The 20662-nt window shown below is 36.9% G+C and overlaps 1 protein-coding gene across 1 annotated transcript in view; it reads right to left on the bottom strand.

Moving 5' to 3' along the window:
* syt9b (synaptotagmin IXb) overlaps positions 1-19664 on the bottom strand; it is a 94395-nt gene extending 74731 nt beyond the window's left edge. Inside the window, exon 1 of the mRNA XM_034196878.1 lies at positions 19517-19664. Coding sequence (XP_034052769.1) covers positions 19517-19664 — 148 coding nt within the window. The remainder of the gene's footprint in view (positions 1-19516) is intronic.
* Between the last annotated feature and the right edge of the window lie 998 nt (positions 19665-20662).

Below are 20662 nucleotides of genomic sequence, written 5' to 3'. Positions count from 1 at the left end.
CCAATTTTGACTGACTTTAGTTATAATGTTAATGTTAATTTGATTTCAACCCATAAGTAATTATTTAGATTAACTCCACATTTCTTTTCCCCACTCATTTATTGTGCAATTAGGCCAATGGTAAAGAGAGACATTGATGACCTTGTGTCCCTTTTGTTAGTACGTGGTTCCATTTTGTCTATTGCCTTGGACGGCTTCACTAAGAGTCACCCAGTTCTACCCTGCTACAGTCCGGCTGAGTGCAGTCACAGAGATGCTATGGCTGCTCTACATGAAATGACATTAATGGTCTGGTCCGAGAATGGACACCATTCCCTGCTCCCAGAGACAATGACGCTCCTCAAACTGAACATTCCATTGATACTGTCTTACGTGGGTCTGCTCCCCCCACCGAGCCATGAACTGAAAGCTTGACATCTGCTTTGAACTCTTGGAAGCCTCATTGTCACACCAGCACCAACCCTTGGGTCAGTCAGATGGGACTAACGGCTTAGCTTAGGGCATTTGGGTAAGACACATGACTCTCGTTACCGCAGAGTGGGTTGTTTTTTTAAGGCTATTCATACTGCTATGCAGAGGATGCCTGTAGGTTAGCAAGCTGTTAAAAGCCCCTACTATTTTTAAAATAGGCCTAATGTCAGGGGCCTCTTAGTTCTACATGTATTCACATTATATAGACAATGTTTCCACCTGGTAAAACTAAAGGCTGCACGGTACTCAGGCTACAATACGACCATTCTGTTCTGCTCTAACGATTCAATTGATAGATTCTACATCAAAACAATTAGCTTTTATTGTTTCCAATGATAACGTCATTTTAAGTGGAGGAATGCAAACCTGTTTTCAAATGTAAGGTTTTGAATTTGTTTGACATTTCTCAGTAATACCACCCTCAGGCACCCACTATAATTTATGCTATGCCTTCAGTGGTAACTCAGATGTTAAGGGGGATGAAGCTTTTCCTCCCAAATTAGATATGCTTTGTTTTTCAACAAAGGTATACAGTTCCTGCATAATATATGTTTCTCACAATTGTTTTTTTGTAAGCTGCACACAGGTGATACTGAGTCTTCTCGATTAATAGATTACACCATGCTTAAATAGACTCCTAAGTTATTATTTCATATGTGACATATGTAAGAAAAGGGAGGGAAGAGTCAATTATATTGAGTAATTGATTTTATATTGGAACATTTATTTCTCAAACCTGTTTTATGGAAGAAGAAAATATTTCTGATAAACTAATATGTTGTCAAACGGTAAATGGTGAATTAATATAACATTTAGAATCATTGAGAAGGGGTGATATCCACAGGGACTAGCTCACCTTTAAATTACAATAACATTTCTCTGCTTTGGACTGATGACTTTATGATTCTTGCATGTTAAATGACTAACACAAACCTTACATGTATGCATGTGCATGGGTCAGGAAGGCTCCCAAATAATTCTGAGGGGCCTATCCTATTTTTGTATTTAAATGATAATGTGCTAATCCATTACTTTGAGTTGTCTTCACTCAGGAAAACATCCCTATCAAGTGTTAACCCAATAACTAGGAGAGCTCTGAAGGCCAAGGGTCAGAGAGAGAGGATCACACTCTCCGGCTGCAGAGAGCACCCCCAGCCACAGGCAAGGAGGCACGAGGTCGTTCGAGATGAGAGGATTCTAATCTTCAACTATCTGAGGAGATGGGATGCTTCTTCACCATTCTGCTCGGTGGGCTCAGGCAGACAACCCTGCAGGACGAGCGAGGACTTCAGAGGCTTCATACCAGGTTCCTTGTTTCTTGGGGGGGCAGATATCTTCCTAACCTCTCCCATCACGGGGGGAGACCTGGATGCGCCACTTGGAATACGCAGTTTTGTCTGGCACTGCTCTCAAGCAGATAGCAGAAGGAATGCAGGCGGATGAGCCTCCGTTTCACTGGGGGGATCAACTACAGTGCTCACTAATGAGCCACACAAAAGCAGAGCAATTGGGGGGTTTAAATATGGCGCTCTGATGAAGAAGAGTTTGAGCCAATCAGCACCTCAGTGCTAATCTACAGTATCAGGATGCCTTTACACACCAGACACTCTTTGTCATAAAGAGAGGAGGAGAACGAGTCAGAAAGACTGAAGGACACGTTTTTCCAGCTCTCGTACAAAGATGAACTTTGAATTGATTTTATATCTTGGATGTTTACAGATGTACAATTAATGACTGTCTTTATATTTCCAATGACCAGACATGTGTTGAATAGTGGTGATTAATATATTTTTGCCGGATCAGATTACACTTTCGCACTAAACTAAATTTATTCAGATTATAAAGTATTGAATCATAAGATATTTCTACTATTATCACAGATAATGTTAATATCCTTTATCGTCCAGCAATCAGGCTTAACAACACTACTCTTTAATGTATTATCCATGCATAGAAAGACCTACAATGATGTTTCAAGTACTGGATTCATTTCAGTTTTGGCCCAAAACTAATATTTATAATATTTCATATAACAATTATGTAGCATATTTGATCCTCAAATTAGAGAAGTATAATTTAAAGAAATTGATATTCTATATTCAACATTAGATAAACACAGAAGAATCCTTTCCAAGTACCATAAGTAGATGCTCAGGTAAGTATGGCTAATAGGAATAATTGATAGACTTAATTTGGTACAGATCAGTGGTAGCATTCACAAATGTAATAATTCAAGTTTTAAGAATGTTTAATCCTTCCTTTCCAGGTTTTTACGAAAGTCTTTGAATATTTGCCTGACTTTTCCTTTTCAGATTTTGAACAATGTACTTGACTAAAATGAATGTATTGATTTCACTAAGTGCCTTACTCTTGACTAAAGCGTATTTAAGTAAACGTAAAAGTAATCCTAAAATTGAGGACACTGCACTTTTGCAGATTACAGATTGATCAAATCACCATTGTGAATTATATACTCTAACTGTGAATTTTTAGCTGGATCTCTTACGATCCTGAGTTTTAAAATGCTTTTGACTAGTGATTGCCTTGAAGTAAATCTTTAAAGCGGCAAGCTGGTTTTGATTTTATAGTTTGATGAATGAAATTAACTAATGGTAAATGATAAAAGATATAAGTTTAAAACAAATATTTTTGCTATTGTGCACCTGTGTTTTATGTTTGCTCATTATTAGGCTTTTGACAAAGGATGATCAAACACTGATGAGAGATGATTTTTCCTATTATGATTGGCTGTATCAATCATTGTGATTGAATGTTTCAATCTTATTCTACTTTGTGATGTAATTAATGTAAGGTGAGACCACACTCGAACCTGGAGACGCCTATTGAGTTAATTATTGACCAAATTATTATTAGACTAATGTTTTTAGGTTATCATAAATGATAAAAAGAGAGGACTGTTAGGGAAATAATGATCATAGACACCAAGATGTGACATACAGGACAAACCTTGACATCTGTTTATCTCCTTTAAGGACATAGGCTGCTTCAGCCATAATGTTATTGTTCCCATTCTGTGACCGGTCAACACTAGGTCAGAGATGGTCTTTGTTGTGGGTGCACTGGGACGCTTCCTTCTTTGTTGTTTGTGGACTCCAGGGTATGATATATTCGAGGCCATAAGTGGCGTGCGAGCATTGTGCCTGCCCTGTCAACTGAGCGGTCCTAGCACCCTTCGCATACAGCACACAAACACACAGGCACGCAGCCAGACACACTGCATTGCGCGCAAACAGAAACATATTTTTTATTTTTCCCTTTACACGGGAGTCCGGGACAAACAAAGTCCCGTACGGGACACGCCCCTTTTGGCTCAAATACGGGATGGTTGGCAACCCTAATTGTTGAGGAGATGCACAACATACTGTAAATGAGTTGGGTCCGGCATATACTTTGAGTAATGTTACTTTGCTGCTAAAAAATTAAACCTTATCAGATGAGGACATCACCAAAGTGTGTGAGTCTGTCAAGAGATTTGATCTGTTCTTTGCATGTCGTAAAGGGCCAATGTACACACTGCTCTGGTATTAATTAAAAATATAATTGTGAAATGTAAGTCTCCCGCTCTTGTCGTCGTTCAGGCTTTGCATTTGAACTCCTATGACTGGTTGCGGACTTGAAGGGAACGACTTCCTGGCCTTCCTGACATCCTGGAAAAAGGTGAGATTCTAATCCATTTCAATGCCAAAAGCAAGTTATTGTTTTTAACTTTTTTAATAGGATTTTTTGGGGAATTTCAGTTTTATTGGACAGTAGAGATCTACTGGAAACAGTGGAGAGGGAGGAGATGATATGCAGCAAAAGGCCGAGTCGGATGGTTGCTGCTCCGTGTGGAACGTGTTCTATCAGGTAAATCACTTTGGTACCCAGTTATTTATGGAATTGAGTTTGAATTTAGCCTTTGGAAGGTAATTTCCAACAGTGCATTGTAAAGACTGAAAAAACAGGCTCAAGTTAAAGCTTGACATGATTTGGTATTTTACTTAAGAAAATGTTTGTCCTCCTGTATTCTCTTATTTCCTTATCTTTCTTTCAGGTGTAACATCTACCAATGGTTGTACATGACATAGACCTCCTCCACCTCTTTGCTGTCCTACTAGTCAACCCTTCTGATCAGAGCCTTTCCTAAATAGTGGTAAGTTGTTTTACAGTTCAGTGTACGTTAATTTAGCAACTTAATGCTTTACTGCTGTTGTATAAAACCTATATTGCTAATGATTTTATTAAAACTATGATTTGCAATCTTTTTGATTCCAATTACAATAATCTTTTTGTTATAATTGTAAAACACATCTTAACATCCATCAGCAATAAATAAAACAAATCATCCAACAAGATAGAAGAAATCTGGACCTATTCTATTTCTTTTGATACAGCAGCATGTTTTGGGACTGCTCATTGATGTCATCAAGAGCCATTGAGTCTAGCTTTTGTAGTCGGCCTCTCAGAATGTTTATAATTTCTTTGTCTCTTAACATTCCTATAATCATTCGTTTTTTTATTGTTGATATTGTTTTGTTCTTTATTTTTGTTGTGAGAATCACTTTGCAATTGTGTAAGTGCTATATAAATATGTATACTAATATTATTGCTGTTACCATCATTACTATTATTAATAATGTTTTCTTTGTTTTCTTTATTTATCGCTGCAGAAAGGTGCCAGCCCACATCAAACACCAGATCAAGAACTTCAGGCAGAAAAGATGAAAACACCTATTCAAAGTTCCAGTTTCCTGTACATGGAACCATGCCTGTGCTCTGTTCCACATGTCATTAGAGGTAAGCAGTGGTAGCAGAGTGGAGTTATCTTTGTATTTAGGCAAGAATAGATTACAAATTGCTTAAAAAATTGTTCAGACAAGAGGCACCATGTGTTACGCAGGTGTGGCGCTGATATAATTGATATAATATGCGGTTGAACTTTAAAATTAAATTATTTCTGGTGCAGAGACAAACACTCGAGGTGGATGTATAAAGTACATACAGTACTGGTGTTAATCAAATACAGCGTATATCCCTCAATTTATCGACAATAAGAAAGTTGTGTCATAGCTAGTTTGTTGCACTTCGTTCATTCAGCTGTACATTGTGTTAATGTTCTTCTTACATAGTTATTTAGGTGTAATATTCTGAGGTCCTGGTTGCTGTAAAATATTTATAATTTGTTTTAATTTGTTTTAGCTGCGGCAATATTATAAATGCCTGTGCGACTTTCTGTCACTTTCCAAGGAGTTAGCGTGCCATGTAGGAAAATGACATCCCCATTCTCCATCCTCAAGAGAAAATGAGTAACAGAAAGATGACTGTGTTCTCTGTATGTCTCTCCACAACAACTTTCTTTCTAGTTCTCTTTTTTGTTGCTAGTTGTTCTGAATCAGACTCAACAGAGAGAAACAATTAAGTGTTTTTTGGGTGTCCTCGTTTGGTACAATGCCCAGAAGACTCTGTGATACGCAGACAATAGTAGTGTAACTCTGAGAATCGGCCAAGTTAGGATATACTCGTATGAGATGGTGTCACAAAATCAAAAATATGCTTTAATAGCTGCTAGATGTCATATTTATATTACATTGCAAATTAATTTAACTGTCATTTCCTTTATAGCGTTTGCTTCCTGCTAAAAGACCTGAGAGCATCTCTTAATGGAACAGCGGAGAGTGCTCAGGCACAGCCTGAGATGTGTGTATGAGCTCATTTATGGCGGTAATTAGAGTCCAGTCCACAAGTTCAAAGAGGAAAACGTTCCCCTCATTATGAAATGACAGAGTTACTTGAAGCTAAATGAATATCAATGAAAATAAGCATATATCTTTGAACTTCATTATTTTTCTTAAACTTGCATTCGCTAGACTTTTGTCAACAACTGGACTTATTCTAGATGCATTGTTGGTTAAAGAGTATTATTACATTATTATAAAGTAATATACACTACAGCAAGATATCTTTAGATACAATGTAAAGGAAGGAGGGAAGGAAGGAAGGAAGGAAGGAAGGAAGGAAGGAAGGAAGGAAGGAAGGAAGGAAGGAAGGAAGGAAGGAAGGAAGGAAGGAAGGAAAGAAAGAAAGAAAGAAAAAGTGAGAGATAAGAGAAATGAAAGTAGGAAATAAAGCAAAGAATCAAATAAAAAAGAGCTGCAGTAAGAAAGGACAGATACAATAAGGTGGGTGATAAGGAATAAAGAAAAAAGAAGGGTAAGGAGGAATGAAGGAAGGAAGGAAGTAAAATAGGAAGGAGGGTAAAGAATAAATGAAAGGTAAGAAACAAAGCAAGGAAGGTATCAATGAAGAAAAGGAAGGAAGAAGGAAGGAAAGAAACAATAATCTGATGTATGATATTACAAAATGACGCCTCATTTCCTGATTTTAATTCCAATGAAATGTTGTTCCCTAAACATTTATAATTAATAGAAAAGAAGATATTTTCTGCTAATGTGAACAGCATTACATACTATTTTTAGAGGTGGCGATGAAGTATTCCTTGAGTGCATTCTGTAATAATAAGATAACACATGTGCAGAATGATTAATGCATGCACACATAGTGTATAGAATACAGAAATCAATCACATAATAAATACCTCTTGATAAGTAAATATTCTGAAATGCACATACTGTTGTGTCTTCTCAAATGTGTTAGTTATGTTTATGTATGTTGTCTGTCATTTCCTGTTTTACCTCTTGTCTTTCATTTCAGGCCCTGTTTCTTTCTCCCCTGTGTGTTTTTCCCGCCATCATCAGCGTCTGCCCCGCCCCTGATTGTTTCCACCTGTTCCCACTCACCCCATGTTTAAATAGTCCTGTCTCTCCCCTGTCCTGTGTCAGTTCGTCTTGTTTGTTTCTCCGAATGGTCGTGCCATGCCTCGGCTCAGAAAGGATAGCTTTCACTCATGTCAGGTTTTGTTTTGTTGTTTATTTTGTAGGCTTAAGTTTTCGTTAAGTTCTCTTTTTGTTGTGCTTAGTTTTTTCCTCCTTGTGAGTGTTTTTTGTTATTTCCAGTACCTACTCTGTTAAGAGGGATGATCTGATCAGTGAAATTAAAATAAAAAATGTTTACATTCAAGACTTTGTCTCTGGGTCGTGCATTTGGGTTCATCAGTTTGTGTCGAGATCCTGACACATACTAACATTTTATTAAAGGTTGCTCATTTTTAATGCTATACAACCAATGTAAAGTTATGCCAGAGACATGCCACATACACCCAATCAAGAACATGCAATTCAATTTAATAAGATGTGATCACTACAGTGTCGATCCATAGTTACAATTACCACTGGCTTCTCCAGCACAGCACGGGGCTGTGAACATGGATGTATGGTCAATGTTTATTTCTGTCCATTTAATTTATGACATTTATGCTGCACTGCTGGCCAAAGTGATTTCACACCACAATATCATTAGCTGTCAAAAGCAAAAGAGGTGTCCAAGGCTAACCAATTTCCATTCAACCACCATTATTTATTTCAGAATATTTCAGTCAAAAATGTTTGTATATAACATTCCAAACCCTTTGCATACTGCTTTTGAAATGAATGATAAAAAACCGGGGGATTCATTTTAAATCCTTTGAGCCTTTTCTAAAGGCTCCGGCTGCTTTTCATGTACCCTAGCAATCAAGGCCTGACCCCCGTACAGCTGGTGGTGGTTAATTGGATTCAGGAGCTCCAATAATCAATACGCTAAAGGAAGTCAACAATTATAATTAAAAAGGTTAGACATGTTTTGATTAGTGTAACCGCAGGTGGTTGGCTTGTTGAGTTTAAAACTATAAAGTGTGTGATTATTAAGAGGAAGCTTACACAGTGTATGTGGACTATTTGGCAGTAAAATCTCTTGAGTGGTAAATTGTTACCTTTTTATGAAGACCATAAATGTCCAATTTAACTATAATTTAAAAACCTTGACTTGTATATTCTGCAATACATCAAATATGTAATTTTCATGCTTTGGAGATATATTTTAGTGCTGTTACTGTGAACTTTGAGACAATTAAATATTAAATGATCTAAATGGATTACTTAAGCCTATCCCCGTTGAAGCAGAAGTCATGAGGTTGCAGTTAGAATGCTCTTTGTCCAACATTTGTTGGGGTCTTCTTTCAGTTTTTTCCACCCATAACAAAACACACAAAATGGTAAGGGATGGATAACACAGGAAGTGTCTGCTAACCCTAACTTTAGAGGCGCAACCAATTAGAGAACAATCGTATGTGATGTAGCCACATTTTGATGACGTATACCTGCGTTTTGCTTCTGCAGTACGCTCTGCCCTATAAGGGCTACTATCTATTCTGCTTTATATCAAGAGGGCTTTGTATGAATTTGCTTTTTACTGCAATCTGACAGCTGGCTGAGATCTGTGGAGCATGTTGCTGTGTGACAACGTCCTTTGGAGACAACAAAGTGGTGAATATAATCATTAGAATTCATGAATTCACATACAGTGATTATCATTTTGTAACCTACTTGCTTCAGGTCTCCCTTGAAAAAGAGATCAATGAACTCAATGGGACCTACCTGGTTAAATAAAGGTTTGAAATGAAATGAACTTAGTTTTACAATAACTTGCCAGTGGATGCCAGTGGATGGAAACACTTTTCCAGTGGATGAAAGACACCTTGCCAATGCTAATGCCGTAGAGCTTCTAGCTGTGTGACAAGATCTTTTGGAGACCACAATGCAGTGAATTTCACCTTTTTCGGGAAGAATAATTGTTAGATGGAACCTGTTCTAGGCACATTCCTAAATAAACATGCGGTGAATGAAAATCAGATTTACTGCCAAGTAGGTTTAAACATTTGCTGTGTTGTATAGTGGCGCATACATAAACCCAGTAAGAGGATTGACGTTGTAAAAAAACAAAATAACAATATAGAGCCATTATAAAGCATATTATGTATATAATACTAATTTAAAAATAAATACCAAAATAAATGTAATATATCTGTGATGTTGATTCAAAAACAATTGACACTTAATGTTGGGTAGTAATGCTTTATGTGACTTAGTAAATATAGCAATATCGACAAAATCCTATTAGTAAAGTTGGTATATTACTTTGTTACTGCTCACTAATGAGAAGCACATCAGAGGAAGAGATCAGTCAGATTTTCCTCCAACAATGCGAATGGATGTTTCCTGATAGAAGCCTTGGCAAGAGGCTGCCTCTGAATTGAATCAAGCTTAAACCCTCAAATTGAACAGAAACACAGATGGCTGCTTTTATTGATTTAGACTAAATCTCCCTTTGATGAGTGGTGTGAATCAACAACACGCTCGAGGTAGGACGTCTGACTATCCAGCTATGCTGCAGAAAGGTTAATTGTTGTGGAACTTCAGAATAGGTAGCAAATGAAACAGAAAGAGAGCCAACATCACTCCATTTGAAATCTAAATATAACTGCCAGTCCTGCATGTTTAATTAAGCATGTGTGTTATTGTGACATGCACAGGAATATGGATTCATTAACCTTTAAATGTGTCTATCAGGCTAAAAAGTGCTTCTTCTCACACAGTTAAATCAAAATGCATATACGCTCTGATGGAACTAAGAGTAGCTTGTATCTGATGACATAAACATCCATAAAGCTGTTTAGGAATCATTAAAAAAAGAATAATTAGATGCTCTTTATAACTTGCTGTATAATCTGGTTGCATAATCTTCACCTTAAGTGATTTTCTTCAATATCAAAAATGTGGGAAAGGTGCACAAAATAATGTCTTGTATCTTATTTAGCGTTGTTTTCTCTGACTTCCTGTCTCTGTCACAGCTGGCAGATGCCACAGAAAACCCACTTGGGAGAAATGGTTTCCTATGTCATAATGGAAGATGAGGGAGGAGGCTTAAAACGTGGAATGATTAAAGCCTAGGACAACAGCAAACATGTATTGATTTAGTTTATATCCTCGTGGATGATTGCACTTACAGTATAGCATGTTGCTTTGGATAAAAGCATCAGCTAAATTAAATGAAATGGAAAAAAGGTCATGTGAAGGAAGACCTTTCATCTCTCAGTTGACGTACCAGTCATAATGTGTTTTTGTTTGTTCATGGAAGCTACAAGGTTACATGTAAGTCAAATGGCCCATTGTGTTGAGAATGACAGGAGAGAATATCTCTGAACAAGGGCCTCTTTAATGACTGCATTGTACTGTACTGTCTATGGTGCAGAAAGACAACATACACCCTTGTAGCTGTACCTGTCTCAATCTACAATCTACATTAATGGAAAACCTGTAATTTTGTAAGAATACTTGGACATCCAATTGAACAAATTCAGAATTTCTATACAAAACGTCCATTGATAATTACCCGAAGTTTGAAATGCAATAACATAGGTATGGGTAAGATCAGACACCTAAAACACTGTGATGGTGAACATTTGACACTATCATTCATGAAGAGTAAGGAAATAAATAAATAATAAAATAATAGCAATAAGTATATTTAGGTTTTGGAAAAAAAACATGTACTGTTGAAAGATAATGTGCATGCATGTGTTTCTATGGTTACGCTAGGTGTTAGAATTAGAAACACATGTGTAAAATAAATGAACACCGTTATTCCCCCACACCCTTCTTCTCTTCTCCTCTGATCTTTTTTCAGAATCAGAAATCCTTTATTCATCCCACATAGAGGACATTTATACCGAACAGCAGACTAGTAGATAAACATTAAATCAAGAGGAAAACACACATTGAAAAAATGTAACAACAAATAGGTACACATCCACGGCAAATAAATCCCAGCATTTTAGAAAGTGACCATATACATTTGTGCTTTTGCATGAGCATACTCCTTGTACTGCATTGCTGTTTCATTTTTGTGTCTGTCTTGAAAAATATAAAATAACAAAATAAAAATTAATAAAAGTCGTCTAAAACCCTTAAAGCTTGGGAGAAGTTTAGAATTTTTTTTTAAAACATCATTTATTGTTGTGACGAGACACAAACTGTGGTTAACAGCATAGAAAGTATCTTTATTTATTTTATTAAATCTATAGGTCATAATTGTGAGGGAAACTTCTGAAGCAATTGGAGTTAGGACTCAGAGAGACACGAGGAGAGCTGGAGCTTTGATGGCAAACACTTTCTTTCAGTCTTTATTTCGAACAGATTAAAAAATAACAAATAACAAATGTGAAAAACAGAATACCGTATTGTTATAATACAGTATTTATCCACATTCATGGTAATATTTTTATATTCAACAAAAAAACACTGACGGTTTATTTGGAGCTTCGGCCGGAGAATTCACAAGACATGTCACGGGCCACGAGTTGACCACACGGTTGAGATGCCACAATCAATTCTGAAAAACTCTACCCCAGACCCGCGTATTTAGCTAGTTCTGAGAAAATAATCAACATTGGGCATAACAAGATATAATGATAACACCTCTATCAGCTGACGCCAACAGGCAGGAACAGGGAGACAAAACACTGAGAGCACAGCAGCCAAGGTTACAGGTGCCTGTGCTCAGTCAGGACAGTTTGAACTGATACACTGGGTCAAAGTTATGAGCCTTGGAAATATTTCCCCAACAATAATAATATCCATGCACTCTATGATTAGTGACTTTATGGCCTGTTTTATTGTTGGTTTTATTTTTGTGGAGCTTTAGTGCTGATGAGTCAACCCAGTCTCACGGCATTTCGTGTAATAGTCACAAAATAAATGTAATCTATTGATTCGTGTTCACTAACATGATTTTCCCATTTTTTTCATGTCACACAGAACGATTTTAAAAGCAATGTATTTCTATTGGTAGTATAGAAATACATATATATATATATATATATATATAGTGGTGCCTGCAGCACGTCTTTTTGTCCAGTCGGGTCTTGGAAGACCGGAAGCTGTGTGGTTCATAAAAACATGTTATTACTCAATATCAAGCCACGATTATTGTTTTTATTTTAAATTGTATAATGTCGGACTTTTTTTGCAGTCCGCGAGGAAAAGAAATGTGGCTCAGAGCCTCAGAACACTGAAATCTGTATTTTAAAAATCTTTTTTTCCTTCTAATTTGTTATTATTTGGTGCAGGCACGAAACATACTACCAATAGAAATACATTGCTTCTATAATCGTTCTGTGTCTGAAATCTGTATTTTCTTTAATCTTTTTTTCTAATTTGCTATTATTTACATTGTTTTTAAAATCGTTCTGTGTGACACGAAAAAAATGGGGAAATCGTGTTGGTGAACACGAATCAATAGATTAATTTCGTGACTATAACACGAAATGCCGTGAGACTGTGTTGGATGAGTGGATATAGAGGTCTCTGCCATTGAGAAGGTTCATTACAGTCCCATCACACCCTCCATTCAGAGACACATAACACACTCACAATAATGGCAGTTTATTCTTGTTTACTAGCACTCCCACACAGATAACAACCTTCAATTACAACACTGTACTGGTGTAAACAACATACTGTAGTTGAATGGCCAATTCATTCTAAATATTTTTTTACACGCACGATTTTCGAAATCAAACGCTGGGCTCAGACAGGAGCTTTTAAATCCTGACCGCGTTGCCTCTGAACAAAAGGTAAAACACGCACTCACACATACATTTGAAAATACTGATGCATCCCCAACAACAGAATATAATTTATATTTTTGTACCAGAGAACAATGCACCACCTATCGTGAACTCACATGATCTCATGGGGAAGTAAATGTCAACAAGTTAGAGAAGTTAGTGCTGAGATATCTTTGAGTAATGCTTTGCAGTGTGTTGTGATCAGAAAGTAGTGACATTATCTGCCAACTCCTAAATATCAAACATGTTTGAAATATCGGGGTAGTCCCTCAATATCTATTTAGTGGATTGGCATTAACTTGGGTAAAACGTTCTGTCACAAGTTTGACACATTTGTTGTTTTCTGGTTTTGCATTTAATTAACTTTCCTTTCATTTCAGATCCTGCCTTTTTAAAACTGCCAAATGCAGGAAAGACGGCGAGCAATATATCGCCAACATGTAAATTCCTAGAATATCACTGCCCATCTTCAGAATGATCTGACTATTACATTTGAGGCACGCTTAGATGAACGTTTAATAAACTATACGATGTATTTAAGATATCAAAATAAGCCTGGTTACTGCGGTAAATTATGTTATTCTAATATTTTTGGTGATATATGACATCTTCTCTTCTATTCCACAAACATTTATTTTAAACAACACATTAACTTGACGAAACACTCTAATGTGATTAAAGGCAGATCCACTTGTGTCTTAGATGGGGCAGTGATATCATAAAACTGTTCATTCAAGTTTAACTCCTTCATATTTATCTAACATGATCGTTTACTTTTTGTTCATGAAGTATGATGCTCTGCTGTCAGTACGCTTCTCCGTGTTTTGTTTGATTTACCGAGTTGATAACCAGCATCGTAGGACCGCTTAGCGAGATCACGTTTGTTAGGGTTAGTTAAGCCAGATAACTCAAACATATCCAGGGTCTGTTGAACTGGCTTCGTAGTACAGTCCTCTGGATTCCTGTGTTTGTTTGTTGGATCCTTGTTTACTGTTTGCAGAGAGTTCAGTTATCTTTGTTAAGCATTGCCTTGCCTAAAAAAGATTAAAGGGTTTTTCTGTGTACGTCCTGCATTTGGGTCCACCCTTCATTGCCCTCACGGTTTACATTTTAATATCTCCAAAACGATGCTACCTAAGGGGTTAATACATTATTAAATGTAAAGTGCCAATGATTATGAGTGTTTTATGGTTCCAATGCCTGCTACTGACAGAGAGTAGGCCTCGGGTTATAGCCATCTCTTTAAACTCTTAGATGTACACACTATATTCAGTCTATGATAGTAGTCCCTCCTCCAGGGAGAGCAGCACTCAATAAGCTGCAACAGCCAACTCAACAGTGACAGTGACAATAAGAGACAATAACTGAGGTGAAAGGGCATGGGAATGTAGTTGCAGAGGGTAAGCATGGGGATAATGTCTTGGAAATGACTTTTTACTGTGCTAAGTGGAAACAAGGGAATAGCTGTTTATTGATAACACCTGAAGAAATGTAGTTCTAGGCAATTTAAACGAGAGTTGTCGATTGGTTGATTTCCAATTAGGGGAAGAGAATAAAGGATGAGAGCCATTAACTTTATTGAGCTCATTTGTGAATATCACCAGGGGTTCAAAGATTTCTAATCCTAACATCCAATAATGTTATGTTGCCTGGATACAACACCTCAAAAAGGCAATCAAGGTTGTAATGAAACCTAACCTATTTTCCTCATCATTCAATCAATCCCACATCTCGGGAGCAAGGAGTGAATGTACTTCCTGTTCCCTTAAATTTCCATTGGGACATTGTTATTGTTGTTGACTTGAATCAGGTGTAACAATACGAAAGGATAATTTCCATTCAGCAGCACACTGTTGTCTTATACCAAAAATAGATCAAAAAAGATCCTTGCATGCTGTGAGCTACACATTTGAGCACGAGAAGGTTAGACATAGAAGGAAATTTAGTTTTCTTCTTAAAAAAGCTTTGAGAACAGGAGCCGGTTGCACCAGCTTAAATATATTTTAGCCTACAGTAAAGTAAAGTGTGTGTTTGGAAGTAGTGACGTATGTATTATTAAACAGGTTACACAACACAAACTACGCTTCAAGTAAAAATAAGTTACAGAATACTTGCACCCTGTAACCACCAATGGGAACACTTTACACAGCTCACTGACTAAACATCAGCTAGCTTGCTAATACATGACCTTGTAGAGATATGCAATATACTTCAAACTACAGAACATTTCAGAATAGCATTTAGTTTATGTCGCTTGAGTTTTATATTGCACCTTGTTAAGCTACATTTACATTTTGATTAAAATGTATTGCTTTTGATGAGAAAAGAAAATGATTACAAGCTTGGACAGCCACGGTGGCAGAATATCAGTGTTAGTATTATTAGATCTCAGCGCTACGTTTGATACTGTTGACCACAACATATTGTTAGACCGACTAGAAAACTGGGTGGGAGTTTCAGCAACAGCTCTACACTGGTTTGGTTCCTACTTAAAGGACAGAAAAAAAGTTGTCTCTATAGGCAACTAAACATCAGCATCGACAAATATGACATGAGGTCCTCAAGGCTCCATCTTAGGACCTCTGCTTTTTAATATCTATACGCTACCACTGGATCAAATTATGAAAAACAACTACCTAAGTTATCATATCTATGCAGATGAAACCCAGATTTATTTAAAAATTACACCAGGAGACTATTCGCATATTTGTTGAATATTTGCAGTTTATGTATTGAAAAAAAGTCATCCGCTCAGACGGTTTGTTTCATAGATAAGTAGGGTGAGACTACAAATGAGGCCAAGAAAAAGGCTTTGCAATTGCAATACCAATTTATCCTCACAGCTGGTGCAATCGTAGAGGTCCATTGAGGAGCAGGCTGTTCACTCCAAAATAGAAGTACAGGTGACACATTTGTGTTCCAACGAGTTCTTTTTTCACAAAGGGACTAAAACAGTCGTTTCAGGGGGAACAGTTTAGAGGCATGATGTTCTTTAATGTAGTCTTTTGGTCTCAGTTTGGTGAGAATAATACTATGTCATAAGGTAAATAGCTCAGTAAACATAAACAACTATTAAAAGGAATATCACATATGATTGTTAATGTGTAATTTGCAGTGGTTCCTATGACCAGGAAGTGGAATTGTTGAAATCACCTGAGCTGACAGTTCAAGGAACCATTGAAGGTTAGTGAATAAGTCATTGAAACTTACACTATTACAGTATGATTGATGGACTTCAACTTTATGGTTCATTTGTTTACATACAGAATGGTCGGCCAGGTGGTGCATTGCACCAAGACTTCATCAACATAATATCTGCCTAAGTTGATTGTGAATTCATGTGACCATGGATTTTGATACGAACAAAGCATTTGTGGAATAAAATATATTGATCTTTAAGTTGTTATTTTAAAGCATCTCCTCCAATGAAATGTGGTACATACAACAATCCATGATCATACAGTCGTCACATTTCAATATAATGGCTTACTGTTAGCAATATATTGCAATGTCATACATTGTAGGAGCACAACACCAGGTGTATAGAAATTGACACTAAAAAAGGAGACTTTATCAGTGAACCCAATCAGAACCTGGATTTGTATGCACATTTAACAGTCCCAGAAACATCTGATATCAAAACCAAATACAAAAGAAAAGGTCTGCTAAAACAATATTATGTAATTATTATTATTTAAAAATCAGTATATTGTGTTTCAGAATCAATACACTAAGCAGAATATTGGGATATTCAAGTGGTTTTCTTAGACCCCTAGTCGCACCAATTGTATGTCAATGTTGTTGTTAAACTTGTGTTTTCTTTGCATATAATCATTAATACAAAAAACAGAAGCAACAATTATTGATTAATGCCTACTATAACACTTCCAACATGCTAAATAATTGCATGTTTAATTGACTGATATACATGTATACCTGATTTGACCAATAACTATTTAGCGATAGATAGAAAAGGATACATAATGGTATCACATGGCCCATTATAAGCCTGTTAATTAGAAAGTAAAATCATTTATTGCCAGTGTGGCATTATCTTTTAGCGCAAAACCACTTGTTTGGATGGAGGCGTTTTGAAATCCCTGAAACTTCACGTATCAGAAAACCGTAGCCAGGCTCTCCGCTCGGAGGGAAACTGTTGTTTTGGTACTGTTTGTTACTGTGTGTGTGTGCGTGTGCGTGTGTGTGTGTGTGTGTGTGTGTGTGTGTGTGTGTGTGTGCGTGCATTTAGAGCAGTCTGATACAAGAGGAAGTGGGTCACAGCTCCTCAGGGGAACCACTCTGCTAGCTTGAACTTCCTCTTGATCATACATGTTTAATGATGAATTGTAACATGTTTAAAGGCAGCGGCCCAGCCACAGCTGATATTTAGAAAAATCCTACCGTACAAGTAAACACACTCACACACACAAAGGAGAAGAGAAATACAGTGAATGAACAAACATGCCCACTGTACTGTAGACCATATGAAAAGGAAATACAATCAAATAGCTTACGTGCACAGTGCACACCCAAACCACACACGCACACACTGTACTGAAAATGTGATCACAGTTAATTAAAGATGACTTTATGTCGTTTTTGGGTTATGTGGAACCCATTAAAGGAGCCCTGTTATGCTTCCTGTAGTGTGTTTTATAGGTTTGTGTGCATGTAAATGGTCTGTAAAGGATAAAATCCCTCCAGAGAGAGTTTATCTCCCACACACTCCAATCCTGATTGAAACGTCTCCATTGGACTCTTTTGTTTATTTCCATAACATAGTGACATCCCTATTCAACACTCAAGCCTCTATTGGCGAGCGCTTCAACACATTGTAAGTGATAATTTTGTAACATTAAAGCATGGAGACATGTCACAGTAGAGACACTACATACAAATATGAACCTGGAAATTAGTATAATATCTCCTATTTAAGTAAATAACTCAAATGTTCTGATATTTAGGGAACATCCCTAAGTGGTTTCCCTCTGATATTCCAATAGTTTTAACATGTTGTGACAGTGTAGACATAAAGTAATATTTAAAGTATATAATTGAGCTACGAAGTACTTTTCTCAATGTGGCATAGTTTTAGTCTCCTCCTGATTGATTAGAATATTGTTTTTATGGATTTAAATCCATGTAATTTTTTTCTTGGATTACACTTTTATTATGAACCCAGAGACATGCACTTCCTCACCATATGACAGGAATTGTTTAATATAGACCCCTCCTTTATTTAATCTTGGTTAGAAAACTCATGTTCCTTTTGCCAATGAAGTGGAGCCACTGGTTACGTTTTATAACTCTTGAGTTAACAGATGTTTTAGTTGTGTCAGAAGTGTAGCTCAATGTATCATCTTATCACTTTTAAAAAAAGATATTGAACATGAAAAAAATAATATTGTTTCTAAAGTCAATATTGAACAAAATCCAGCCAACTCCTCCATGCAGGAGTCTTACATCACTGGATTAGATCTTCATTGTTTTTCTTGACCTATGTCTGCAAAGTGCTGGGAGCTTTATGGGACATTTCGGGTGGGGCTCCACAGTAAAGAAGAGAGCAACACTCACAGAGTTCAGTCTGTTGGAGAAAGGGTGGATGATGTAGTGGATTGGCAAACAAACAAACATGGTTCTGCTGATGCAATCAACAAGTTCACAGATGATATTCTTTATATTATTTGCATTTTATTGTCACAACACAATTTTCTGTATTTATCTGACTTTTTTCAACTATTCAATCTTTTTCATTTAGTAATGAAAGAAAAACACTGAAATACCTGTTTTGCTACTTTCTTATTACATCAACGCATTTTTTGTAGCTTTTTAGACTGACCACTGATCTGAAATGATCCGTTTTTGAAGACCATGCACACACCCTTTTAGTAAGACTTGAATCAGTGAGTTAAGGTGTCCATTTTCAAATCATTAGGATACATTGCATGTAAAAACTGAAAAATTACATTTAATATGTTGTTATATTTATCTTTGATACGAGTTTTAGCCAATGCCTTAGCACTTACAAAAGTGTTATTTTTTTCATCAAAAAGCTATGTGTGATTATTACCTGGAAGGGGGGGTTAGTATTGTTTTTATTGGTTAATTGTCTATGTGTTTTGTTTGTGAAGCACTTTGAGTTACCTTTGTGTATGAAAAGTGCTTTATAAATAAAATTTGATTTGCTTATTTAAAGCTCATACTTAAACTATTCTTGATTCTTTTGGTTTCTTTGTCATGTTTTTCTCATGGCTTTAATGCACTTACAATAGCCAAATTAAACGTAATAAAGATTTAACACAAGCTGTATAAAGGAAAAGTGTCTGCTAATTGCTCTTCTGAAATCAAATGAAAAATCTTAAACTCGTGCTGAAATCGAACGATCAATTTAACCATAAATCCCCAGATATGAGATGCTTTTTACGACAGATGCAGGTTATTAAAACTCTTTAAACTGTCAGAGAGGAGATTGTGGAGCCTGACCTGAGTCCGTGTATCTCGGTCTGGCCAGGTCCCTGAAGTAGTAAATGAAGTCCAGGCAGTGATCGTCCTGCACCTCTCCCTTGGAGCACAGGTCGGACAGCAGTTCCAGCGCCTTTCGACAAATCTCATCCTCTCTTTCTGCAGGCATTGCCCTCCAGCATCCTTCTGTCTGGACGGCCACTCCGGCTGATCCTCCTCCACCACCACCTCTCTCTCAGTCAAACACACACACGCTTACACAGCCTCCACCGGCGTAAAGACGCACCACGGCTAAACGCCTGGAGAAGTCCGGGGCTTGCGACGCATCCGAGAGGATCGCAATTAATTTGAGTTTTGGTGAAGATTGAGTAAAAGCAGAAGGTTTAAGTTAAGAAAATATTAGTTTTCATTGGTTAAAAAGATTAAAAATCGCAGGGTTTTGTTGTCCATAAATGGAAAAAACTTCTCAAATCGAGCGCGCTCTTCTTCTCTTTAAAAAAATGCCTTTTATTTACTTTTCCGCTGTTGTCTCCTCTCCTCTCCTCTGTGATCACCGCTGAGCCTCCAGGCTTCAGCAGCGTCAGTCAAGGTCCTTGAATGAATGCTCGGCTTTCTCTGCGTTCAATTCTTTCTCAATACACTGAGATGCACTGACAGACAGGAAGTTCTGCCCCCATAAAGCACCCCCCGCCCCCTCCAACACCATCATCACCATCTATCCAAGCAGCAGCACACAGAGAGGTCTACTGAGGAACAGCCAGTAAGGATTTCTGTGCACCTCCAACTATAGGGTTAAAAATGAAATAGTTACAATTAATAATTGACTGTACAACAAATGTTGAATCTAATTGAAATACCCCAACATAAAAAAGCCAATAAATACGAAAGAAAATAACAATCAGTATCATGTTGTTTACCTAAGTGTATTATGTAAGACAACCGAACAATTCAACCTTATAAAAGAAGAAGCCAAGATATTTAAAATGTGTCAATAAGTGATTTTATTTATAGGAAAACCTGCCAGCAAATTCATTTTAGTTTAATACACACAGTTAAGCTTGCACACTATTTTAGGAACATAAAGGTTTGCCTACTTAATTAAAAACAGAACAAATGAACCAAAGAAAGTGGAAACCATAAAGCAGATTCAGGCAGTAGGCGTATAGA

The sequence above is a fragment of the Gymnodraco acuticeps genome, unplaced genomic scaffold (genome assembly GCF_902827175.1).
Source record: "Gymnodraco acuticeps unplaced genomic scaffold, fGymAcu1.1, whole genome shotgun sequence".
NCBI classification, from domain to species: domain Eukaryota; kingdom Metazoa; phylum Chordata; class Actinopteri; order Perciformes; family Bathydraconidae; genus Gymnodraco; species Gymnodraco acuticeps.
The sequence above is the reverse complement of the archived record's forward strand: the minus strand, read 5'-3'. Positions and strand labels throughout refer to the sequence as shown.